Source organism: Achroia grisella, unplaced genomic scaffold (assembly GCF_030625045.1).
Source record: "Achroia grisella isolate CSIRO2021 unplaced genomic scaffold, CSIRO_AGI_Agris_v1 utg109, whole genome shotgun sequence".
Taxonomy (NCBI): Eukaryota; Metazoa; Arthropoda; class Insecta; order Lepidoptera; family Pyralidae; genus Achroia; species Achroia grisella.
The window spans coordinates 9,346,825-9,367,069 of record NW_026712573.1 but is presented as its reverse complement, the minus strand read 5'-3'; the positions used below and the strand labels follow the sequence as shown (position 1 = coordinate 9,367,069).

The window sequence follows — 20,245 nt, the reverse complement described above, 5'->3', positions numbered from 1 at the left end:
AATCTGCTTGGCGGCTGGAGTAAGCTAGACAACCTGTTTTCAATGCCCATACAAACGATTTTATACCTCATTATGTATTATATGTAGTTTAATTTAGTAATAAATGAACATGAACGATTGATATTATGGTATAACGTTATACTTAATAATAATAATAGATATATCTATCTATAACTTTAGAAGTATAACAGATAATATTTTGTTTACAGATGACATATCAGTGTTCACGTTTGATAAAACCGTGGAATTCTCAACATTCATCAGACCGGCATGCCTGTGGAATGGCAATACAGATCTTAGTCGGATCGTTGGCGCTTCAGGTGTTGTAAGTACCCTTTTATAATATTTACCCAAGACACTTACAGTCGTTAATTAAATAATTACAATATTTTTTCAAATATAAGTAGTATAATTTTGTTAGTATTTTCTTTATGCCAAATTCGTTGATCTAGCGGCTTAGCCGCGTTATGCCGCTGTTCTTCTAATTATTGTGGGTTGGATACTGGAAGAACAAACAAGTTAACAAAATATGACAAACTTTAGTTATAGGATTGTAGACAGATCAAAATACAAATTCGTCAGAGAATTAACTTTATAACTTCGTAGGGCTGGTAGGTCCTTGTTTGATTTTTTGAGATGATACATAGTCTATGTCGGTCTTTTTTTTTTCTCTCTGGCAACACTGCCGATAACAGTTTTTGTCAGTTGGCTCTTATTTATTTATTGTTTTTAATTTATTACTTGTGAAATAACGATACTAGTGTATATAATCAGTGAGTTTTGGGCATAAGTAACGTCGATTATTGTTGGTGTGCAAATCTGTGATTTCTTTGTGACAAAAATCTACGTTACAAAATTTGTGGGACCGCCAACTGTCAAAGTATTGGTAATTTACAATAGAAGTCTTGGATTTCTATTGACTCCTTTAATAATTAAATACAGTTATTACACTTCACTATTACTATATCCGTTTACAAATAAACAATAATATTAAAGTTAAATATTCGATAGTGAAGATCGGTTGTTGTTGTTGAGAGGAAAAAAAAAACTACCCACTAACATAAAATATTATTGTTATTGCAATACAGCTCATAAAATTTATTTATTATCATATTGATAATATAGTCCAAATAGCTGTGCGAAACTAAACTTATGTATTTTATTAAATAACAATACAATATTAGTAATCCATAGCCATTGCTAGATATCATATGACAAATTAAGACATATTTACTGTAGTGGTAATATATAAGATTAATTATTTTTTTGTAACAGTATTGGTATTTAAAGTTTTTACTAACAATATTTATTTATTTATTTATTATTAAATTATTTATTGTATTATTTTATTGAAGGGAAATAGCGCACTTTCAACACTGTATTTCTTCTATTGAATAATATTCATTGTTGTCTTGTTTCGTAGATATTTAACATAATAATTAAAAATGATGTCCCGCAGAGCATGTGATCTTGATGCTAAGCTCAAGGTGACACTCTTAGAGTTAAAAAATCCAATGAATTAAATAAGGCCTTATTACAGGAACGAGATGAAAGTGAGATTGAAATTAAGTTGATGTCTGATAAATATGTGGCTCTGAAGAATGACCTAGTGAAGATCAGTACAGACTTTGAAGTTCTACATATCGAAAATGAAAAACTTCAAGAAATTGTAAATAAATATGATCTGTGCAGAGACACATATGAGTCAGCATTGCAGAAGATCACTCATCTAGAGCGGCACCTTGAGGAAGTTCAATCACAAAATAAATCTATGTTGGATCACAGGCGGTTGAGTAGTTATAACGAGACCATGGATCTGTATACAGAAATGTTAAATACTACTAGTGATCAAACATCTGCTCTGCCCCTTGTGACCATAGATTTGACAAATACACCAAGCTCCTATAGTCCTAATAAAGTACCTATTAATAGTAGTAATAAGTTAAAAAAATATGTAAAATTAAATAAATTTATTCGAAAATCAGAAAATTTAGTGAAAAGTCATAAAAAGTGTTTAAAATCAATTATTACTAGGAAGCAAAAAATTGACTTATCAATAGAATTAAATAATTGTAAAGAAAAAATATATAACAAAGATTTAGAAATAGATGAATTATCACAAAAAATTAAACTATTAGAGAACTCGTTGTCCAATTTATCTTTGAAATACGAATCAGCTAAGAATGAAATACATGAATATTCTGATCAGTTGGATAATTTAATAAAATTAGGTAACTACAACATGGAGCGGTTTGTTTCTCTTACGGATAGATGTCACTGTAATTCACCAGAGTCTGATAACTATATCCAACCGTCCCACCATAATCAGTTGAACATTGATATCTCATCCGTCACGGAACCAGACGTTTCATGTTTACCCACACGAAACAGTACAAAAGTAAATAAATGCAGCACTGTACATGAAACCATCAGGAGAACAATTATTTATTCAGATGAATTTGGCAAGGATTTAGGTAGTTTATTATCGAACTGTCTCTCGCAACAAGTAATGAATAATTGTTTTCCGGGATCAGGTATATATAAGATTATAAGAAATATAGTAAATGAAAAATATGATATTCACACGACCCTAGTAATAGCGTTAGGGAATTGTTTGCATATGCGTAAATCTGATATAGTTAATTTAATAAAATCATTATATAATATAGTGGAGCTTGGTATAGGTAAAATATTATTATGCGCATTTCCCTACTCTCAATCCCTGACTAATGAACAGAATAAGTTCATTTATAGTATAAATAATTTAATTTATTCGATGACATATCATTGTAATGATATATTTTATTTTGAAAGTAACAAATTTGTTACAAATTATTATATGACGGGAGGTAATTTTTATCTTCCTAAAAAACAAAAAAAGACTATTGCTAGTTTACTAGCGTATAACATTTATGATCCTATTATAAGTAGTATAACGGATTTAATTAGTAATATTAGTAATAATACTAATAATGTGACATGTGTTAATTTAAACTAACATCTACGACATTGGTTAAGCCACAGGATATGGTCATTATTCATCAAAATATTCGTGGCTTCTCCAGCAAAGAAATAGAATTAAGTCTATTCTTAGAATCTAACAATGTACGGGTGTTATGTCTGACAGAACATTGGCTTAAACAATGTGAAATAATTTGTCCTTTTGAACATTATAATATAGCTAGTTTTTTTGCTAGGAACAATGCCATTCATGGCGGGTCAATTATTATTTTAAAAAATGATGTAGAATATAAAAACCGTCAAGACATTGTAAATATTTCTATTGAGCAAACAATTGAACTATCTTGCGTAGAATTAGTTACTTGTATAATAATTTGCGTTTATCGTCCGCCATCGGCTTGTTTTGATTCTTTTGAACTGGCTATGGAGGAAGCATTGAGACGAGTCGCACGGAGGAATAAAACATTATTTGTATGTGGCGATTTTAATGTTGATTTATTATCGGAATGCTCAATAAGCTTAAGATTGATTAACTTATTTAAATCATTTAATTTGCACAATCTTTTTTTAGAACCCACTAGGGTCGCAGGAAATTCTGCCACTTGTATAGATAATGTTTTTTGTAATTGTGAAGTAAAGGTGAAAATGAATTTCGACTGTCTTGGATCTGATCATTATGGACAAAAAGTTATAATTGAAACTAAGGGATCCAAAGGGACTCAAACAATTACATGCAGACAAATAACACAAAAGAATTTGGCACGTTTTAAAAATAAAATTGAACATAAAATATCTAGTGTCATAGTACCTCAATATGACCCGGACATTGTATGTGAACATATTTTTAATTTAATTGAACATGAAGCTAGCAGTGAATTTAAAACAAAAACCTTTTCAACTAGTGTAAAATCAAAGTTTTGTGACTGGGCCACGTTTGGTATTTATAAGTCTAGGGCTAATCTTTACGAACTTTACGAAAAACGAAGCTATATATCCGATCCCTTATTTCATGAACATGTAAAATCTTATTCGAAAATATTTAAAAAGGTTTGTCATTCAGCTAAGTCTCTCTATTTAGGTAAAATAATAACTAAATCTAAAGATAAAATAAAAGCCACTTGGAAAGTAATAAATAGCGAAACTGGAAAAGTTAATTTTCAAAATAGTAAAATAGCTTTAAATATTAATAACAAATTGGTAAATTCCGACACAGAGGTCGCGGATACATTCGAATCTTATTTCACTAATATTCCATTAATTACGACACAGGCTCTAAAATCTTCCCCGTCTGCTGCTGAAACTTTACTAACAGACAATGTTAGCAAGTCATCAGCTGTATTTAACTTTAGACATACATCATCAGTAGAAATAATGAAAATATTCAAACAGCTTAACAATAAAAAAACAGAGGATCTATGGGGTATATCTGTTAAAATACTAGATAGTATAATGGAAATTATTGCGCCCTCTCTTGCTTTTATTTTCAATAAATGTATAGATGAAGGTAAATTTCCTAACATAATGAAAATTAGTAAAATCATACCGCTTTTTAAATCTGGAGATAGGAGTGACCCAATAAATTATAGACCTATATCTATACTCCCAGCACTCAGTAAAATTTTTGAAAAAATAATCCTTATGCAGCTTGTCAGTTATTTCAATTTAAATAATTTAATCCACAATAGTCAATTCGGTTTTTCCAAAGGTCGTTCAACTACAGACGCAGGTGCAGAGTTGCTTAGACACGTATTTGCTGCATGGGAAACTAAAATGGATGCGATAGGTGTTTTTTGTGACCTTTCTAAGGCTTTTGATTGCGTTGATCATAATACATTGCTAAAAAAACTTGCTTTTTATGGCGTCAAAGACAATGCTTTAAATTTAATAAAATCTTATCTATCTGATAGAATACAGAAAGTGAAGGTTAGCAACGCTACGTCTGACGGGTCACTTGTGCAAATGGGTGTACCTCAAGGATCTATTCTCGGTCCATTTTTATTCCTAGTTTACATTAATGATCTCCCATATGCCATGCAGGATAGATGCGGCATAGTATTATTTGCAGACGATACTTCATTGATTTTTAAAGTTAATAGAATGACTAATAATTATGACGATGTAAATAGTGCTTTGCGGCGTCTCCTGCACTGGTTTACAACTAACAATCTTATGTTAAACGCTAAAAAAACAAAATGTGTTAATTTCTCCTTGTCTAAAAGTTTTAATACTAATTGCAATATTAAATTAAATGACGAATCTCTCGAATTTATAGAATCTACTGTCTTTCTAGGAATCACACTAGATAATAAAACACAATGGGGTGCACAAATTCAAAGCCTTGCAGCGAAACTAAGTTCGGCAGCTTTTGCCGTGCGTAAGGTTAGACAGTACACTGATACTGATACTGCTAGATTAGTCTATTTTAGTTATTTTCATAGTTTACTCTCTTATGGAATATTACTATGGGGAAAAGCGGCAGATATTAAAGATATATTCATATTACAAAAACGTGCCGTTCGAGCGATCTACTGTATGAAGAGTCGTGACTCATTAAGAGAGAAATTCAAAGAGGCAAATATTCTCACCGTTGCTTCTCAATTTATATATTCAAATATCCTATATGTTCATAAAAATCTTGACTTATTTCCAAAAAACAGCAATATTCATAATATTAATACAAGATTTAAAGACAAACTTGCTGTCCCCAAGTATCGTTTAGAAAAAGTTAATAGGTCTTTTATGGGAATAGGTATAAAAATTTACAATAAGATACCAAAGGATATGTTGGAATTACCCTTAAATAAATTCAAAACATCTGTTAAATCATATTTACTGAGCAAAGCCTATTACTCACTAAACGATTACTTGAATGACGAGTGTGCATGGCAATAGTTGTTCATGCACTGAATTTTCATTTAATGTTAGACATATACACCTATATAAATATACATTGTAAATAAACTGGCTTTAAAAAAAAAGTAATTCAATTGAGTTTCTTGCCAGTTCTTCTCAATTGGATCTATATACCGAACTGGACGGTAGGGAAAAAAATAAAATTATAATGTAAAAATTTGACGTTCATAAGCGGCTAAAATGTCCTACATGAATAAATGATTTTTGAATTTGAATTTGAATTTGATATATAATCTATCTTTATGTCAAATCTCATCAAAATCTATTTTGTTGTGTAATTGTAACAGACAGACACACTTTCGTATTAATAATACTAATATTAAATGTCAAACATTTAAATACTGATTTAAAAATAACTGTTTCGTTTTATATTCACAAAGCTTGTCAAACTCAATTGGTTGTAGGTTGCCGGTTGGGGAAGAAATGAACTAGGTCCAGGTGGTCGCGGCGAGCCTCGCATGGTGAGAATACCGGTAGTGAGCACCGCCAATTGCCGCGCCAGTAAACCAGATTTCCATAAACTTACTTCAGCGAACACTTTATGCGCAGGTACATTAACAATAATTAATATACCTTTGTAAACATATTCCCTACGCGACTAAAATATACCAAAATTTCCTTATTCAGTTGACTTTAGTTGGATTTCAATTCCAACTCAACTCAAAATCCCTAATGGTCGTAAACCTGACAGTGCATATAGAGCCTGCAGGACTAACGAAGTGCTTCTGTATACATTACATTAACTCCCAAATAGCCTATTATAGAAAACAGGAGCACGTCTATTACAGGCAGGCACTTATGATATGTCAAATCTACCGTCCGTCATTCGGAATGTAGTTCGAGCCGAGAAGAACTGACGAAAGACTCTGGTCTTGCTCTTTCCAGATGCGATTATACATCATAATAATACAATTAACGCTTAGTTCTAAATACAATAGTGATTACCACCATGTGCTATAAAATTAATGTTGTGAAACAAAAATAATTCATACACCATTCCTTACAAGCAGCACGAAATTATATCGATAATTTATGCACATTATCTGTATATAGTGATTTTTTTATTATCTTTTATTTTTTAACGTACCTACTGTTGATATAATAAACGTTCTACTTACTCGCAAAACGCAATAAAATTAAGTTTTACTTTCTCTTCAATTCGAATGTGAAACAGGAATTTCACTGACCTAACTAAACACAGGAATTCATGAAAATAAAAACTGACTCATTTTTTGTAGGTGACCGTAACGGTGCTGGTCCGTGCCTCGGCGACTCCGGCAGCGGCCTCTACATCCTGGATAGCGGTCGATGGAGGATCCGAGGCGTGGTCTCATTATCTCTGAGACCAGAAAATGGCGACAGCACTTGTAACCTCAACGAATACATTGTCTTCACCGACGCCGCTCAATACCTCAAGTGGATAAAAGACGTCATGTCAAGATAATGCCATATTTCTACTAGTATTATTCGTTTCAATAAATCGAACTTAAGAAACCCTCCCTGCTGTGAAACGCCATATTTAATTTTGTGATTTTATATTGACATTACTTTTTTTAATAATATATTACACTAATGTGCCTTTTAAAATTGTATTCTATTTACGCAGATTTTTTCCAATATAAAGTGTATCATAGCCTATGTAATCGTTGTTTACAGTGGTTTTAGAATGATATTATACTTCTGAGGTTTATTTTTAAAATTTACTTTGTTATCTGTATGTACACACTACTAGATTAATTAGGTAGATAGACAATAATAAAAATATAAGTTCGATTTTTTTTAGTATATTGATATATATTCAACATTTTTTGACGATACGAAGAAGTGGTTACACCTCTTATACCCCCCAATTATGACAGGGTAATACAAACTTATTTCTAGTTTTACTTATCCCACAAATAGTTTTATGACAATAAAAAATATTTTGTTTTTTATAATAAACAATATATAAGCGTGAAGAAATCACATAAAGCTTACCTCTAAAATTGTAGTTCATCTATAACTTAGCTATTTTTATATAAATATTATGTACATGTAATTATTTAAATCATACATAGGATTAAATTATATAGTACCATATACCGATGAATTATTGTCTGAATTAATCAAAAATAACATATACGTAAGGTAATATATATTCTCAGTAAAAACATGATTGTGAATTAAGAATGACTGACATAAAATTATTGAATTCTCGGTATAAATTAGCATGATCTGCGATATAATAATAATTTAGGAAGTTTATATGTTTATACAATACAATATAGATATATATAACAGGAACATTCTTAGACCAACCGAATTTTTATGGTATGTACCTATAGGTTTAAGTATGTTCCGTGGTTTCTTTCGTGGGACGGCTTTCAATGATACTTTATGAAGAATAATTCCTAATCTTATTAAATTTGCATTGTCAGAGATGATTCAATTGTTGACATCGTGGTTAACTCAACAATCGACTTGCCCATATTTCTCTGGGTATAGGTAAATACAGTATCGTTATATTATAAAATTCATGCCTAAAGTCTCCCAATAATTCATTAATTTTCGAAGCAGGTGGGATAAATTAAGTTACCTAAATATACTTCGCCACCAATTATATTTAATTAATTAATTATTACCTCTGTAAGAACTTTTTTTGTAGACAATTTTCATTGTGAAACTTAGTCGAAATAACTATCTTAACTAAATTTTCGCATACACTGAATTTTGTAAATAAATAGCACTAAGCTAATACACATGTTTTTTATTTATATTTAAACCCAATTATTATTATATAAATCGTATATATTTATTCTTTAACCTATTTATTAAGATACGATTGACAGTAGTTGTCTTATCATTTGCTGTAAGTTTGGTCTAATCATGTAGTTCACCTACCTATTTTAATGCTCCAACTATTCTCGAACCGACCGTTCGTACTCCAGTCATAGACTAGGAAGTACCCACCTAAATTATAATGAAAATATATATATATATATATATATATATATATATATATATATAATTATATAGGCAATCCTAACACATTAATAACCACTTAAAAAAACTTGTTGCGCGTCTTATTGGTTATTCATTTATAAATAATAACAGTATATATTTTTATTAAGGGCTATACTCGTTCCCATTTTCATCACAAATTATATAGAAATATTATGCGGAGTATGGACCATGGTAATACTATGGGTTATCCTCTCTTATAAGCATAGATAATAAAAACATGAGGGTATTTAATAAAAACAAATGCACAGTACACTACTCTGTACTACAAATCCGAAAGACAGCTGTGTCTTGGTGACACATAATTGGACATAACATGACATATTCTGTCATTGTTGTATACCTCTAATAATTTTAAATTTGTTTCGATTAACTTCTATTGAAATTGGTATTTAACCATAGAATTGAATTAATAATTATAATTAAATATTCACCTTCTCTAGGGAAAAAAACTCTTCATTAACAAATAAAAAAAACGATGGTCACAAACAAAAATCTTACATGAGCACGAACTTAAGATATACAATTTTATTTACAATTATAAAATTACATATATTTCTTCATTATTAAGTCATGTCATTTAAGTGGTATAAATTATCATGCAATTTTAAAGAGCTCCAATTAATCGGTACCTTAAATGGTGGTCAAAGTTTCAGGTAAATATTATACTTTAAACTATTTTATTCTGTAGGTAAAACATTCCCGCGAAATTCGTTACTATTATAGTATACCGTTGTTTATTAATTATTCATATTAAGTTGTATTATTTCCTATTTGATTAGTTTATGTACATAAACTTTTTAAAATGTTACTCCTCTGTTGAAATAAAAAAAATATGGAATTCTTAAGAATTTAATAAATATAATAAGACTTATCCTAAGTGAAGATTAATAAAGGAGGTAGTAATTGGTTAATAAACAGCTTCATTAGGTTTTAAATACAAGTAACTAGTTATTTTTATAGCATATTAATATTTCATTTTACAAATATTTCTTAACAATTTATAATAAATTAAACTTAATCAAGTGTGTAATATATTTTTAAGGTATATTGTATTGTCATTACAATGTTAGCAATTTCTATTTTCAAATATTAGGTGGACACATGATGAAAATAGTAATGAATGGACTGGTGTTTTTGCAAGAACAGTATGGAAGTTAAAACATGAAGACAATTATTTAAATTATCAAGTAATTGGTACCTTACACAGGTCAGATACTGGAAATAATTTTTTTGGGATACTTCTGGAAAAATATCTTCGTCTTGATTTAGACTTGATTAAATATTATGAAGAATGGTCTTCTAAAGATGAACTGTTCAAGTCAGCTTGTAAACAATTCTTTGGAATTAGAATTTTGAATCAAGAACCAGTGGAAAATTTATTTTCATTTATTTGTAGTCAAAACAATCATATATCAAGGTCAGTAACACTTATTTATTAGTTATTATAGAAATTCATAGTAAAGATACTTTAATATGAAATTTTAAATTTATGGCCCGATTTTCCAAGCATACCTATATTTTGTTTTATTTAATATTTTTACTACACCTGATTACTATATGGTAATCTAATATCACTAAGTAATTAAATGTCACAGTTAAAACATCCAATTTCCTAGAATTCTTGCCTGTAGTATGTAGCCTCAATTTATTAACCGTTAAGTAGAAAATACTTAACGGTTAATAAATTGAGTAATATTTTGTTTATTTATGTACATATAATAATATTCTTTGTAATACCTAATTATATTGAGTTTTATTTTGTTAATAATCATTAAAGTTAAAATCCGTAATTTTCTAGAATTTCATCAATGGTTGAAAAGTTGTGTCTGCATTATGGTGAAGAAATATGTACACATAATGAAGTTAAATATTATTCATTCCCATCTGTTGAAAAACTTGCACAGCCAGAGGTAAATTTATTAATTTATAAACTATGTAATATTTATATATATAAATTTATTTTCTGCACAGCCATGAATTTGTAAATAATTCTGTTCTCTTAATTTATGCGAGGTGTGTGTGTTGTAACAACATATAAAACAGAAAAATGAAAGAAGGATACACATCAAACAAATATAATAATGACAATAGTCATTTATATTATATATTCATCTTCTTTATGTCTATATATAGACAAAGATATCATTGATAATAATATATGAATAAAATACATAGGAATAAAAAAAACACTTTTTAAAGCCTTTTAAATATAGCATTTCTGATATTGAAACAAACAATTATATGGTGCTTTTGCAGTAGTAATTAAATGCTAATTCAATTAACCCTTTTTGTAGGTGGAGTCTAAATTAAGGAATCTGGGATTTGGGTATAGAGCTAAATTTATACAAACAGCTGCAACACAAATTGTTGCATGGGGTGGTGAAGAATGGTTCAACAGTTTGAAGGATATGAAATACAAAGAGTCCAGACAAGAACTGATGAAATTATATGGAATAGGCCCAAAGGTAAACTAACAGATTTTTTTCTTCATCCTTAATCAGCCTTCTAAATAAGAGCAGATACCACATCTGTTCCTAAATATAATAATCCTTGTGATAAATGTGATGAATGAATAAATGAATGAATTCATATAAGTTCAATATAATTTTTCAGGTTGCCGATTGTATATGTCTAATGTCACTCAGTCATTTAGAGGCGGTACCAGTTGACACTCATGTGTATCAAATAGCCGCACAGAATTATTTGCCACACCTTAGAGGCAAGAAGAGTGTAACAGAGAAGATGTATGTTGAGATTGGAGATCATTTTCGGAAATTGTATGGAGATATGGCTGGATGGGCTCACACTGTGAGTATTGAGATTTTTTCCGACGAGCCGTAGTTTTTACATCTATCTATTTTGTAGATTGTCATGATTACCATCTAGACTTGATTGACAGATGAGCTAGTACACTCATTGAAGACGAGTCACTCGTATCTAAGAAGCTTCAAAGTGTTAATCATCACTGTGAAGTATCTTGTCGCTCAGAGTTCTACAAGCTGCATTTCGGTTAGTGTTCACGAACTCTGTAACCTAAAGGTCCTACATCAAGCTTCACAATCATTAAAGAAGACATAGGAAGTAATTGCACCCATACACTATTGACATAGGGATGACAACAGTATATAGGTGTAACAGTGTAAAGATGATGTAAAGCATACAAGCCGCAGGGTCTGTCCATAGGCTTTGCATCATCTTTCCTTATTCAATAATAAAGGACATTCCGGAGGAGGAAAGGAGATTCCGGTTAAACACGCTTAAATTACATAATAAAAATCACTTATAAAATAAATTGAAGGTGGAAGGGACAAAAACATAGAAAGAAAAATCTTGCGCTATTGCTCTTGCTAATTAGTTTGGAAAGAATAACTTAAAAAAAAAATAATCACAAACAATTCATAAACTCTATTAAAATTTCGAAAATTTCCTTGCAGGTACTATTCTGTGCTGATTTGAAGAAATTTCAGCAAAATTGTAGTAATGAATCATGTGAAGGAAAGGTGAAGAGGAGAAAGAAATAAATAACTGTGATACAATTAATAGTCTTTTTTATGTTTCTTTTGTGATTTAATACAAAAGTGTAAAATATATTACTATTCTAAAATTATTACAGATCAGTAATTATTTAAAAAATACATATAAAAGTAAATATGGAATGGTTTATAAAGAAATCTTTTTGAAAGATCCAATTATTACACTATCACAAATTGATATTTTTAGCTTAAACAATTTACGTAAAATTAATATAAATAAAACATTTTTTTTAGAAAATGGATGCCAAATTACGTAATAAGTTTTATATAAAAAAACACTAATAAATCTATGTAAGACAATATTTGACAATATTAATATTAATATTACTATTTAAAATTAAGATGACCGACATGAATGAGCAATTTTATAAACTATCGGAGACTGCGACTTTGTACTGGGCGCAATATTTAATTTTTTTGTAAACCAATTGGTATTACATTAAATTTTAAGTGAAGCTTGCCAGAATATTTAATGAAATCTGCACCCAAATCGCGCAAAACAGAAAATATCTGACAATTATTATCTACTTTCATAAAGTAAGTTGATAATATACACCAATAATAGTTTTTTTTATTTATAAATAGAAAAACTGTTATTGATGTACTTTATCAACCAAATAAAAATTCAAAATTGATGTCCATATACACAGCGATAAGTTGCATTTTTATTACATGTATAGATATAATAATAGTAGTATATGGACTTAGCATGACTACTTCATATACAATTTCTTTGTATTTGCATTTATACAAATAAATTCATATAAAATTATTTATAAAGAAATCAAATATTTCAAAGGAAGAAGTGAATGAATCTTAATTTAAAAAATAGTATTTATAAATATTTTTTTATTTTCCTTTGTTCAATTAGATAGGCTTCGGGTATAGGTCATTTTGCCTCATCTTTGGTATAAATTCAATGTGTAAGAATGAGTGAAAAGTGAGATTCAACTACAGGTTATATACATACTACAGTTCGAAACATTTCTATATATGTTTTACTGGTAAGCAGTATCTTAGGACTTCATTGTGTAGGTAACTAGGTACCAAAATTCTATCAGTAGTAAATAAAATATTAGACATATTCCTTTCAAAATTAAGTATCTAAAAATATATAATACACTGGATAAAAAAAATGTAAAAATAAAATCAGTCCTATTTAGTTCTTAAAATAATTTTAGCGCATAATTAGGAACTTACCTAGGAAATAAAGGATTATACGAAAGAAATTAAATATGTATTGCACATAAATTTTAGCAAATTATTGAAATATCTCATCGTCATGAGTGATTTTTATAGCATTACTCTCCAGAATAGAGTTCAATTTAAAAGCTCAAATCTGAAGTCCCTACCATAAACTAAGTCAACAAGGATGTCCTTATTACTTATTACCGTAATAGATCTGTGGACAGTTCTCTATGAGAGCTTGCAGAGCGCGTATTTCGAATGCCAAGTCCGTTATAGCTGGAGGCGTCGCGACAAGAGTGGGTGCGAACACTGTGCTTAGGTTATGAGGACTCATCTTGTTCACTTCCGACTGCTGCGCTACCCTGAGATATACATAAGTACAATATAATATATATATATATATATATACATAAGTCCAAACTATACTAACATTACACAGTTAAAGGTTGTGAACTTGGATGTTTGGGATAAACTCCTGATCTGATTTTAAAAATTATTTTAGTGTTGAACGTGCATACATTGAGGACGAAGTCGAGTCGAGAGTATCGGCTATATATCATCACTCTACGACCAATAGGAGCAGAGATGCAATAAGAAATATTGCAAAAACAGGAAATGTAACACAGACAACGTGTTAGTTCATCCAGGGCTACTAAAATATTGGAATAGAAGTATTTATAATATACTGAAGAGTAAGTTAGTAGTATATATTTTAAAATAAAAAAATAGTAATTTTAATCTTAAATCTAATCTCAATGTCGAGATCGACCTCAGTCAATTTGCACCTTTAAACTGTAGGTACAGTTCAAAGGCCCAAAACGGTAGATTCCTACGTCGATCGATTGGACACAGACAACATAATGTAATATAACTCAGTAAAATATTAAACAAAACATACCTATACAAATGTTGCACCATATATTGTAGACAGTTGAAATGAGCTGGTGGTAACTTGTCCAAGCATTCTCGCAACATTGCAATCTGTGCAGCAGTTGTTTTCATTTCTGCAATGAAATAAAGAATATATGCCTTAAAATGTGTCTATTAATTAAATAGCCGAAATTGAAGTTTTAAGGTTAATGCAAAAAATGCTAACCCGTGACAGCACTCATGCGTGGCAACGTATCACCATCTTATTCCTTGGGAATGGCAAGATATTACAACCAAGACAAGAATAAGATATTACAACGCTTTTTCTGTAATTTCACTGCATCAAGCTTACTTAATGTAATAGCTCACAAAGTATGCTGCTTGGCGGTTGAGATACGTAGGGGTACACACTCTACGACTCTCATGACTTTTTAGTCTATATTTTAGGTTTACATACTAATTTGACAGACATTCTACCCAATTAGGCTAATGATTCAATCTTCATATTATTGGTCGGTAAAAAAAAATCTTCACATCAAAATGCTCAGTAACGCGCGAGTGATTCTAATTATAGAAGCGAAAGTGAGTGTGTTACGCTTTCACACCGTAATGGCTTATCCAATCATCATGAAATTTGAGATTTAGGTTGTACAAGGACATATAATAGTATTTTATTCCTACCAGACACGTGGAAGAATTTACGCGCAGAAGCTAATACCTTCTAAAATTTGATAGAGCGCTATGGCCGTTTAAAAACATGTATTAACTTCCAGTATAGTTACAATAAAAAAGTTGTGGGCAATAAATATATACTTACGAATCGCTTCCACTAACTTTGGATGCACTTCGTAAGTGACGAGAGGAACCGGCAGCAATCGTAAATACAACTTCAGCGTTCCGGCTACGACGTTTATATTGCTGTACACACTGAGATCTGTCGCTTCACCATCTGTTGAACAATTGTTTCATTACTTAATAATACTGTGTTCAGACCACTTTTTTGATCATATTTGTAGTGGTACCACATAGAAGAACTACCAGCAATCAAATAGAAAAAGGGTCAGTAAAATCGGTTCACGTATAAGAATATCGCATCGCATCGGAAACATAAAAAATACCTTAACTATACAAGCTGTCTATGGTTAATATACGTACCTTTATCAAATGCCATTTTCAGAGCTTCAATCTCATCTGCAAATCCGGAAACTCGATATATACCCTCCGAGTCCATTCCTCTAGCTTCAATCTCTATTACACACTTCTTGACTACAAATGGGAGCGTGCTGGCGTGAGCGTTCAATAATGTTGTTAGATCTATACCAAACACACCTCGGAGCTTTTTGAGATCAGGTACGCAATGATTGGGTACTCTCTCGGAGCATTTGGAATGTGCTATGAAGCCACAATCTAAAAATACACATTAAAACTTTGCTTATTCTTTCCAAATTGGTTCGGGTATTATTAATACAAATATATAGCTACTAGTTGTGCTCGCGGTTTCACCCGCGTTAGATTTCAATATATAATATGGCCTATGTTTTATTCTGATACATAATCAATATAACTGTAAAGTTTCGAAAAAGTCGTTCAGTAAGTCGTTGTGTGAAAGAGTAACAAACATCCATCCATACACATAAACTTTCGCGTTTATAATATTATTAAGATTGACTTGTTGTTCGAACTCAGAATCGTAATTGAAATTACTATATTATTATATGATATTACATTTTACTAGTTACCCGAACGGCATGCACGGTCAGACTCATATATTCACTTAGGATACATCTTCTGTCACTTATGAACATCAACATTCTTTATTACTATCCATACCGTCCAGTTCAGCTAGCTACTTCAGTTTTAATTACATTTAAGAGTTAAAACAATGTAAGAACTAAAAATATTACCGGCAAATCTAACAATTTTGCAATTTTTTTTATAATAATAATAATTGAATTATTTGAGATTGATTTTGGGTACAGTACAAGATGATAATGAAGACAATTTGAAGAAAATCTGCTTATATGAAACGTATAATTATTTATCGAGTATCTTACTACTATATTCACCGCCACCATTTGATTTTTTTGGCAGCATAAAGGAAGGGACACCTTACCTTCACATTTGACACCTTGCGCAGTAAATCCCCAAAGGAAATTTGCGCACAGTTCACACCAGTTCAATCCCTTAAATGTATGTACTTTGAAACTGTGACACTTCGAATATTTGATTAGGAGGGGATTATCTTCTAGACTTGGAGTCAGATCAAATGTTGGTTTCTTAGTCTCGATGTCCAATTCTACATTCTGTTCAGTCTTATTAAATAGAGGACTTGATCTGTTCGAACTCCTAAAAATAAGTCAAGATTCATAGGAAACATAAAAAAATTACTGTGAATTCATATTTTGACTAACTCTCCAATAATGTAAATACCGACAGGAACCTAATAATAAATTAGTCTTAAACTACGGTACGGAATCACGTTTAATTTAAATATTCCTACAATGTCGACAGCTGATACTGGGATTTAATCGTGAGTACATTTTTTTTACAAGTTTAGATAAAATAGATAGACCAAATAGAAAACTCATGAAAGTGGTTCAGTTTCCTTAAATGAAAGTTTCTTAAACACATCACGCAAACTGCATGGATACGTAATTAATTTACTATGAAAAAGGAGATTATAATCTAGTAAATATATTGATTCATATTTTTTCTGGGAATACAATAGTGACGTAATCAAACTAATACTGATTTTTTATCTCTTCCTAATCGTAATAATACTCGCCGTGCTCTAAACTTAGGCAGTGTGGACTATGCAGTCTATGTCCCTTATAATAAGTTACAGAAAAGCCTGAAAACTATTGCTTTGTAAAAACTACATAATTAGTAATCATTACGAGTGGATGTTTGAGTTAAAAATTAGTTCAAATCCATTGACTGGCAAGCCATGTATTCTCTGTCAAATCTTCAATCACAAACATGAAAACATTTTGTGCAATAGATCTCATTTTTAATAATAATCTGCATTTATTAATAAAAAAAATGCGATAATGAATTTATGCTTAAAGCTTTAAAGTCTATTATTTAAGTCGACAGTCAGGTATTACTATCATTTCAATGTGTACAAAATTATTTTTGAGTTCCAATAAAGATTATTATAATATTAGCATAATAACTGCATAAAAACTAAAAAAATGGGATTACCAGTTTTTTCTTTTAATGCAGTTGTTATGGTTGCAATATGTATAAAATTAAATACAAATATATTTAATAAAAAATATTACTGCTTAATTTGTGACAAAGTGTTCAACTTCCGCCTGTTGAGTGTGACATAAGGACTGTCTGTATATTTGGTTCGATGTTGTTCTGAGTTGATCATCTCCAATATGTGGTTGGCTTTCAGCTCCATATGACAGGTAATTAGACCATCCCTGACTAGGTCATGTACTGTTTCATATCTCTTATCTTTCATGTAATGCTTTCCATCATAATACAGTTTATAATGGTGTATTTTATCATTAAACCTGGAATTAAGTCCTGTTATTATATACATAGTATTAATACAGTGTACTTAATTATAGCTAGCAATTATTGTCTTTCCAATGTTGTCTATTACATGCAACACTAATTTTGATAGACACAATAATAATTATATTATTTACATAATCTATCCAATAGTGATATAATGCAGATATATATCATGTAGATCAGTGAATCCCTTTATAGTTTTTGCTGCATACGACTTCAAAAAGGACCTCAAACCTTGCATATTTATAAATGTGAAAGTTTGTGAGTGTGTGTATGTTTGTTTTACTTATGTACCGTGTAGCCGCATGTACCCCTTAATGTAACTTCACATACCCCTGGGGGCATGCATACCACTAATTGGGAAACGCTGATGTAGATCATCTAATATAGGCAAACTAAATCACAATATTAAGTAAATACTCATACTAGTTGTAAATACAGATGAAATACAGACTTTGGCAGGAGTTTATTATAATTTACCTCCTTATTATTTACTAATATTATAAATATGAGTTTGAAAGTATGGATAGTTGGATGTTTGTTACTCCTTCATGCAAAAACTACTGAACAGATTCTGAAACTTTACAGTAACCTTAGTAGTAAAGCTTACACATCAGAATAACATATTGACTACAAATTTCATATGGTTGAAACCGTGGGAACAGCTAGTTAATACATAATTCCAAATTAAGCTATGTTTTTCTTTTGTAAAAGTTGCATTTACATTATGGCATCTATAGATTAAGTGGGCCTATTTCTCAAAATTTACACTATCATAAAGTTTCTACATTAGTATGTACAGCAGTAAACAAATAATAGCAATCATTCAATTGAAGCAAAGTGTTTATATACCAAAATAAATAACATCCTAATTTGTCCAAGAGTTAAGTTTGTTTGAAGAAAGATTATTTCTATTCTATTTTTATTAAGTTACTTCCTATTTACATTAGTATAAAAAAAGAGGTAGAACATAAATATTAAATCTATAGTATGTAAATTTATTCTACTAGAACAAGAAACTTACCTCAATGTCAGTGTATAAAAATCATTGCATTGATTTCCTTTCCTAATTATATATGCACCATTAGGTTCATTTTCTAATAACAAAGTTGCCTCTTTGTGACCTACAACTCCATGGTATTCTTTGCCATAAAACTCAGGTCTGTCAGGACAGTTTTCACATATTATTCTCTTTGGCAAAGGAGCTTCCAGCTGAATTTTATACACTGAAAATTTATGAATATTGTTTTAAGGGTGAATATAGAGTGACATAATAACTTGCGCTAACAGTATATATTGGGGGACTCCTAGTGGAGGATGATAGGATTAACATGAACTGGTAACCGCACTTAACAGTTACTTGTATCATTGAATTGACCATTTCCACAGGGTACAGGGCACAGAGGTCAACCTGATAGGGTTCATTATATTAGGGGGCTATAATTGTACCATCTGAGACATGGTAAATTCATCCTGTAACCGTCTACCTAAAAATCTGCACAATATGGTTTTTTTAAATAATAAGTAGTAATTATGTTATTAATGTCATACTCTTCCTGTGCCTCGGGCACTCGAAAGATTCGGCCTCAGCCATTTGGGCGGAAATCCGTAGTTATCTGCTCACTGTGTCATCTTATTGTTACCCCACTGGGTGTAAGCAGTTATAATCACTACCGCCATGCCAGCATTATCGTACAACTGCCCATATAGGACTATCATCTATATCAAATGAGTTAAAGTCAGAACGGAACCCTAGTACCCTAATCATCAAATTAAGAGACCGTTGACACAGTACTTACGCTCCGGTTTCCAAATATTTTTCAGATTTTCCATGGTTAATATTTATTTGAATATGTACTTGCTATCCACTTTATCTCAATAACTATGTCAAGGTTCCTAATATTCAAGGAACTGAAATAAATTAAATAGGAAATACATTAATCAGACAAACAAATCCTAACATAAACAAAAAATATAAATATACAGTACGGAATCCAGAATACGTCACGTTAGTGACATTGACAATAAGGTTTGACATTAGTTCTTCAATGGAGTTATTACATTATCAAATATAAAACAATGTATTGTAGAAGAAAGTCACACATTCATTAAATTACTATAAGTGGTATATATGGTATGTATATTGTTGAATGCCAGTAAATGATGATAAATAAACTTATCACCGAAATGAACTCACCAGAAATTTATCACGATGGTTTCCAGAGGAAAACGCATGAAGGTCGTTTTTA

General features: G+C 30.5%; 3 protein-coding genes across 3 annotated transcripts in view; 2 read left to right on the top strand and 1 right to left on the bottom strand.

Annotated features, from left to right (window-relative positions):
- The window catches only part of LOC131847402 (serine protease gd-like), a 30,235-nt gene extending 22,260 nt beyond the window's left edge, over nucleotides 1–7,975 (top strand). Inside the window, exons 7-9 of the mRNA XM_059196982.1 lie at nucleotides 210–325; nucleotides 6,279–6,423; nucleotides 7,113–7,975. Coding sequence (XP_059052965.1) covers nucleotides 210–325; nucleotides 6,279–6,423; nucleotides 7,113–7,318 — 467 coding nt within the window. The 3' untranslated portion in view covers nucleotides 7,319–7,975. The remainder of the gene's footprint in view (nucleotides 1–209; nucleotides 326–6,278; nucleotides 6,424–7,112) is intronic.
- A 1,003-nt stretch (nucleotides 7,976–8,978) lies between these two features.
- LOC131847390 (N-glycosylase/DNA lyase) lies at nucleotides 8,979–12,398 on the top strand. Its single transcript, XM_059196960.1, has 6 exons — nucleotides 8,979–9,530; nucleotides 9,971–10,294; nucleotides 10,676–10,787; nucleotides 11,172–11,342; nucleotides 11,491–11,685; nucleotides 12,312–12,398. Exons 1-6 carry the CDS (start codon nucleotides 9,448–9,450, stop codon nucleotides 12,396–12,398), a joined length of 972 nt encoding a protein of 323 aa, XP_059052943.1. The 5' UTR covers nucleotides 8,979–9,447.
- A 1,170-nt stretch (nucleotides 12,399–13,568) lies between these two features.
- LOC131847380 (beta-chimaerin) lies at nucleotides 13,569–19,988 on the bottom strand. Its single transcript, XM_059196949.1, has 8 exons — nucleotides 19,796–19,988; nucleotides 19,021–19,222; nucleotides 17,753–17,992; nucleotides 16,582–16,814; nucleotides 15,624–15,875; nucleotides 15,286–15,417; nucleotides 14,497–14,602; nucleotides 13,569–13,960 (listed from the first exon to the last, which is right to left on the bottom strand). The coding sequence occupies exons 1-8, from the start codon at nucleotides 19,827–19,829 to the stop codon at nucleotides 13,792–13,794; spliced, it is 1,368 nt and encodes a 455-aa protein (XP_059052932.1). The 5' UTR covers nucleotides 19,830–19,988; the 3' UTR covers nucleotides 13,569–13,791.
- Nucleotides 19,989–20,245: the final 257 nt, after the last annotated feature.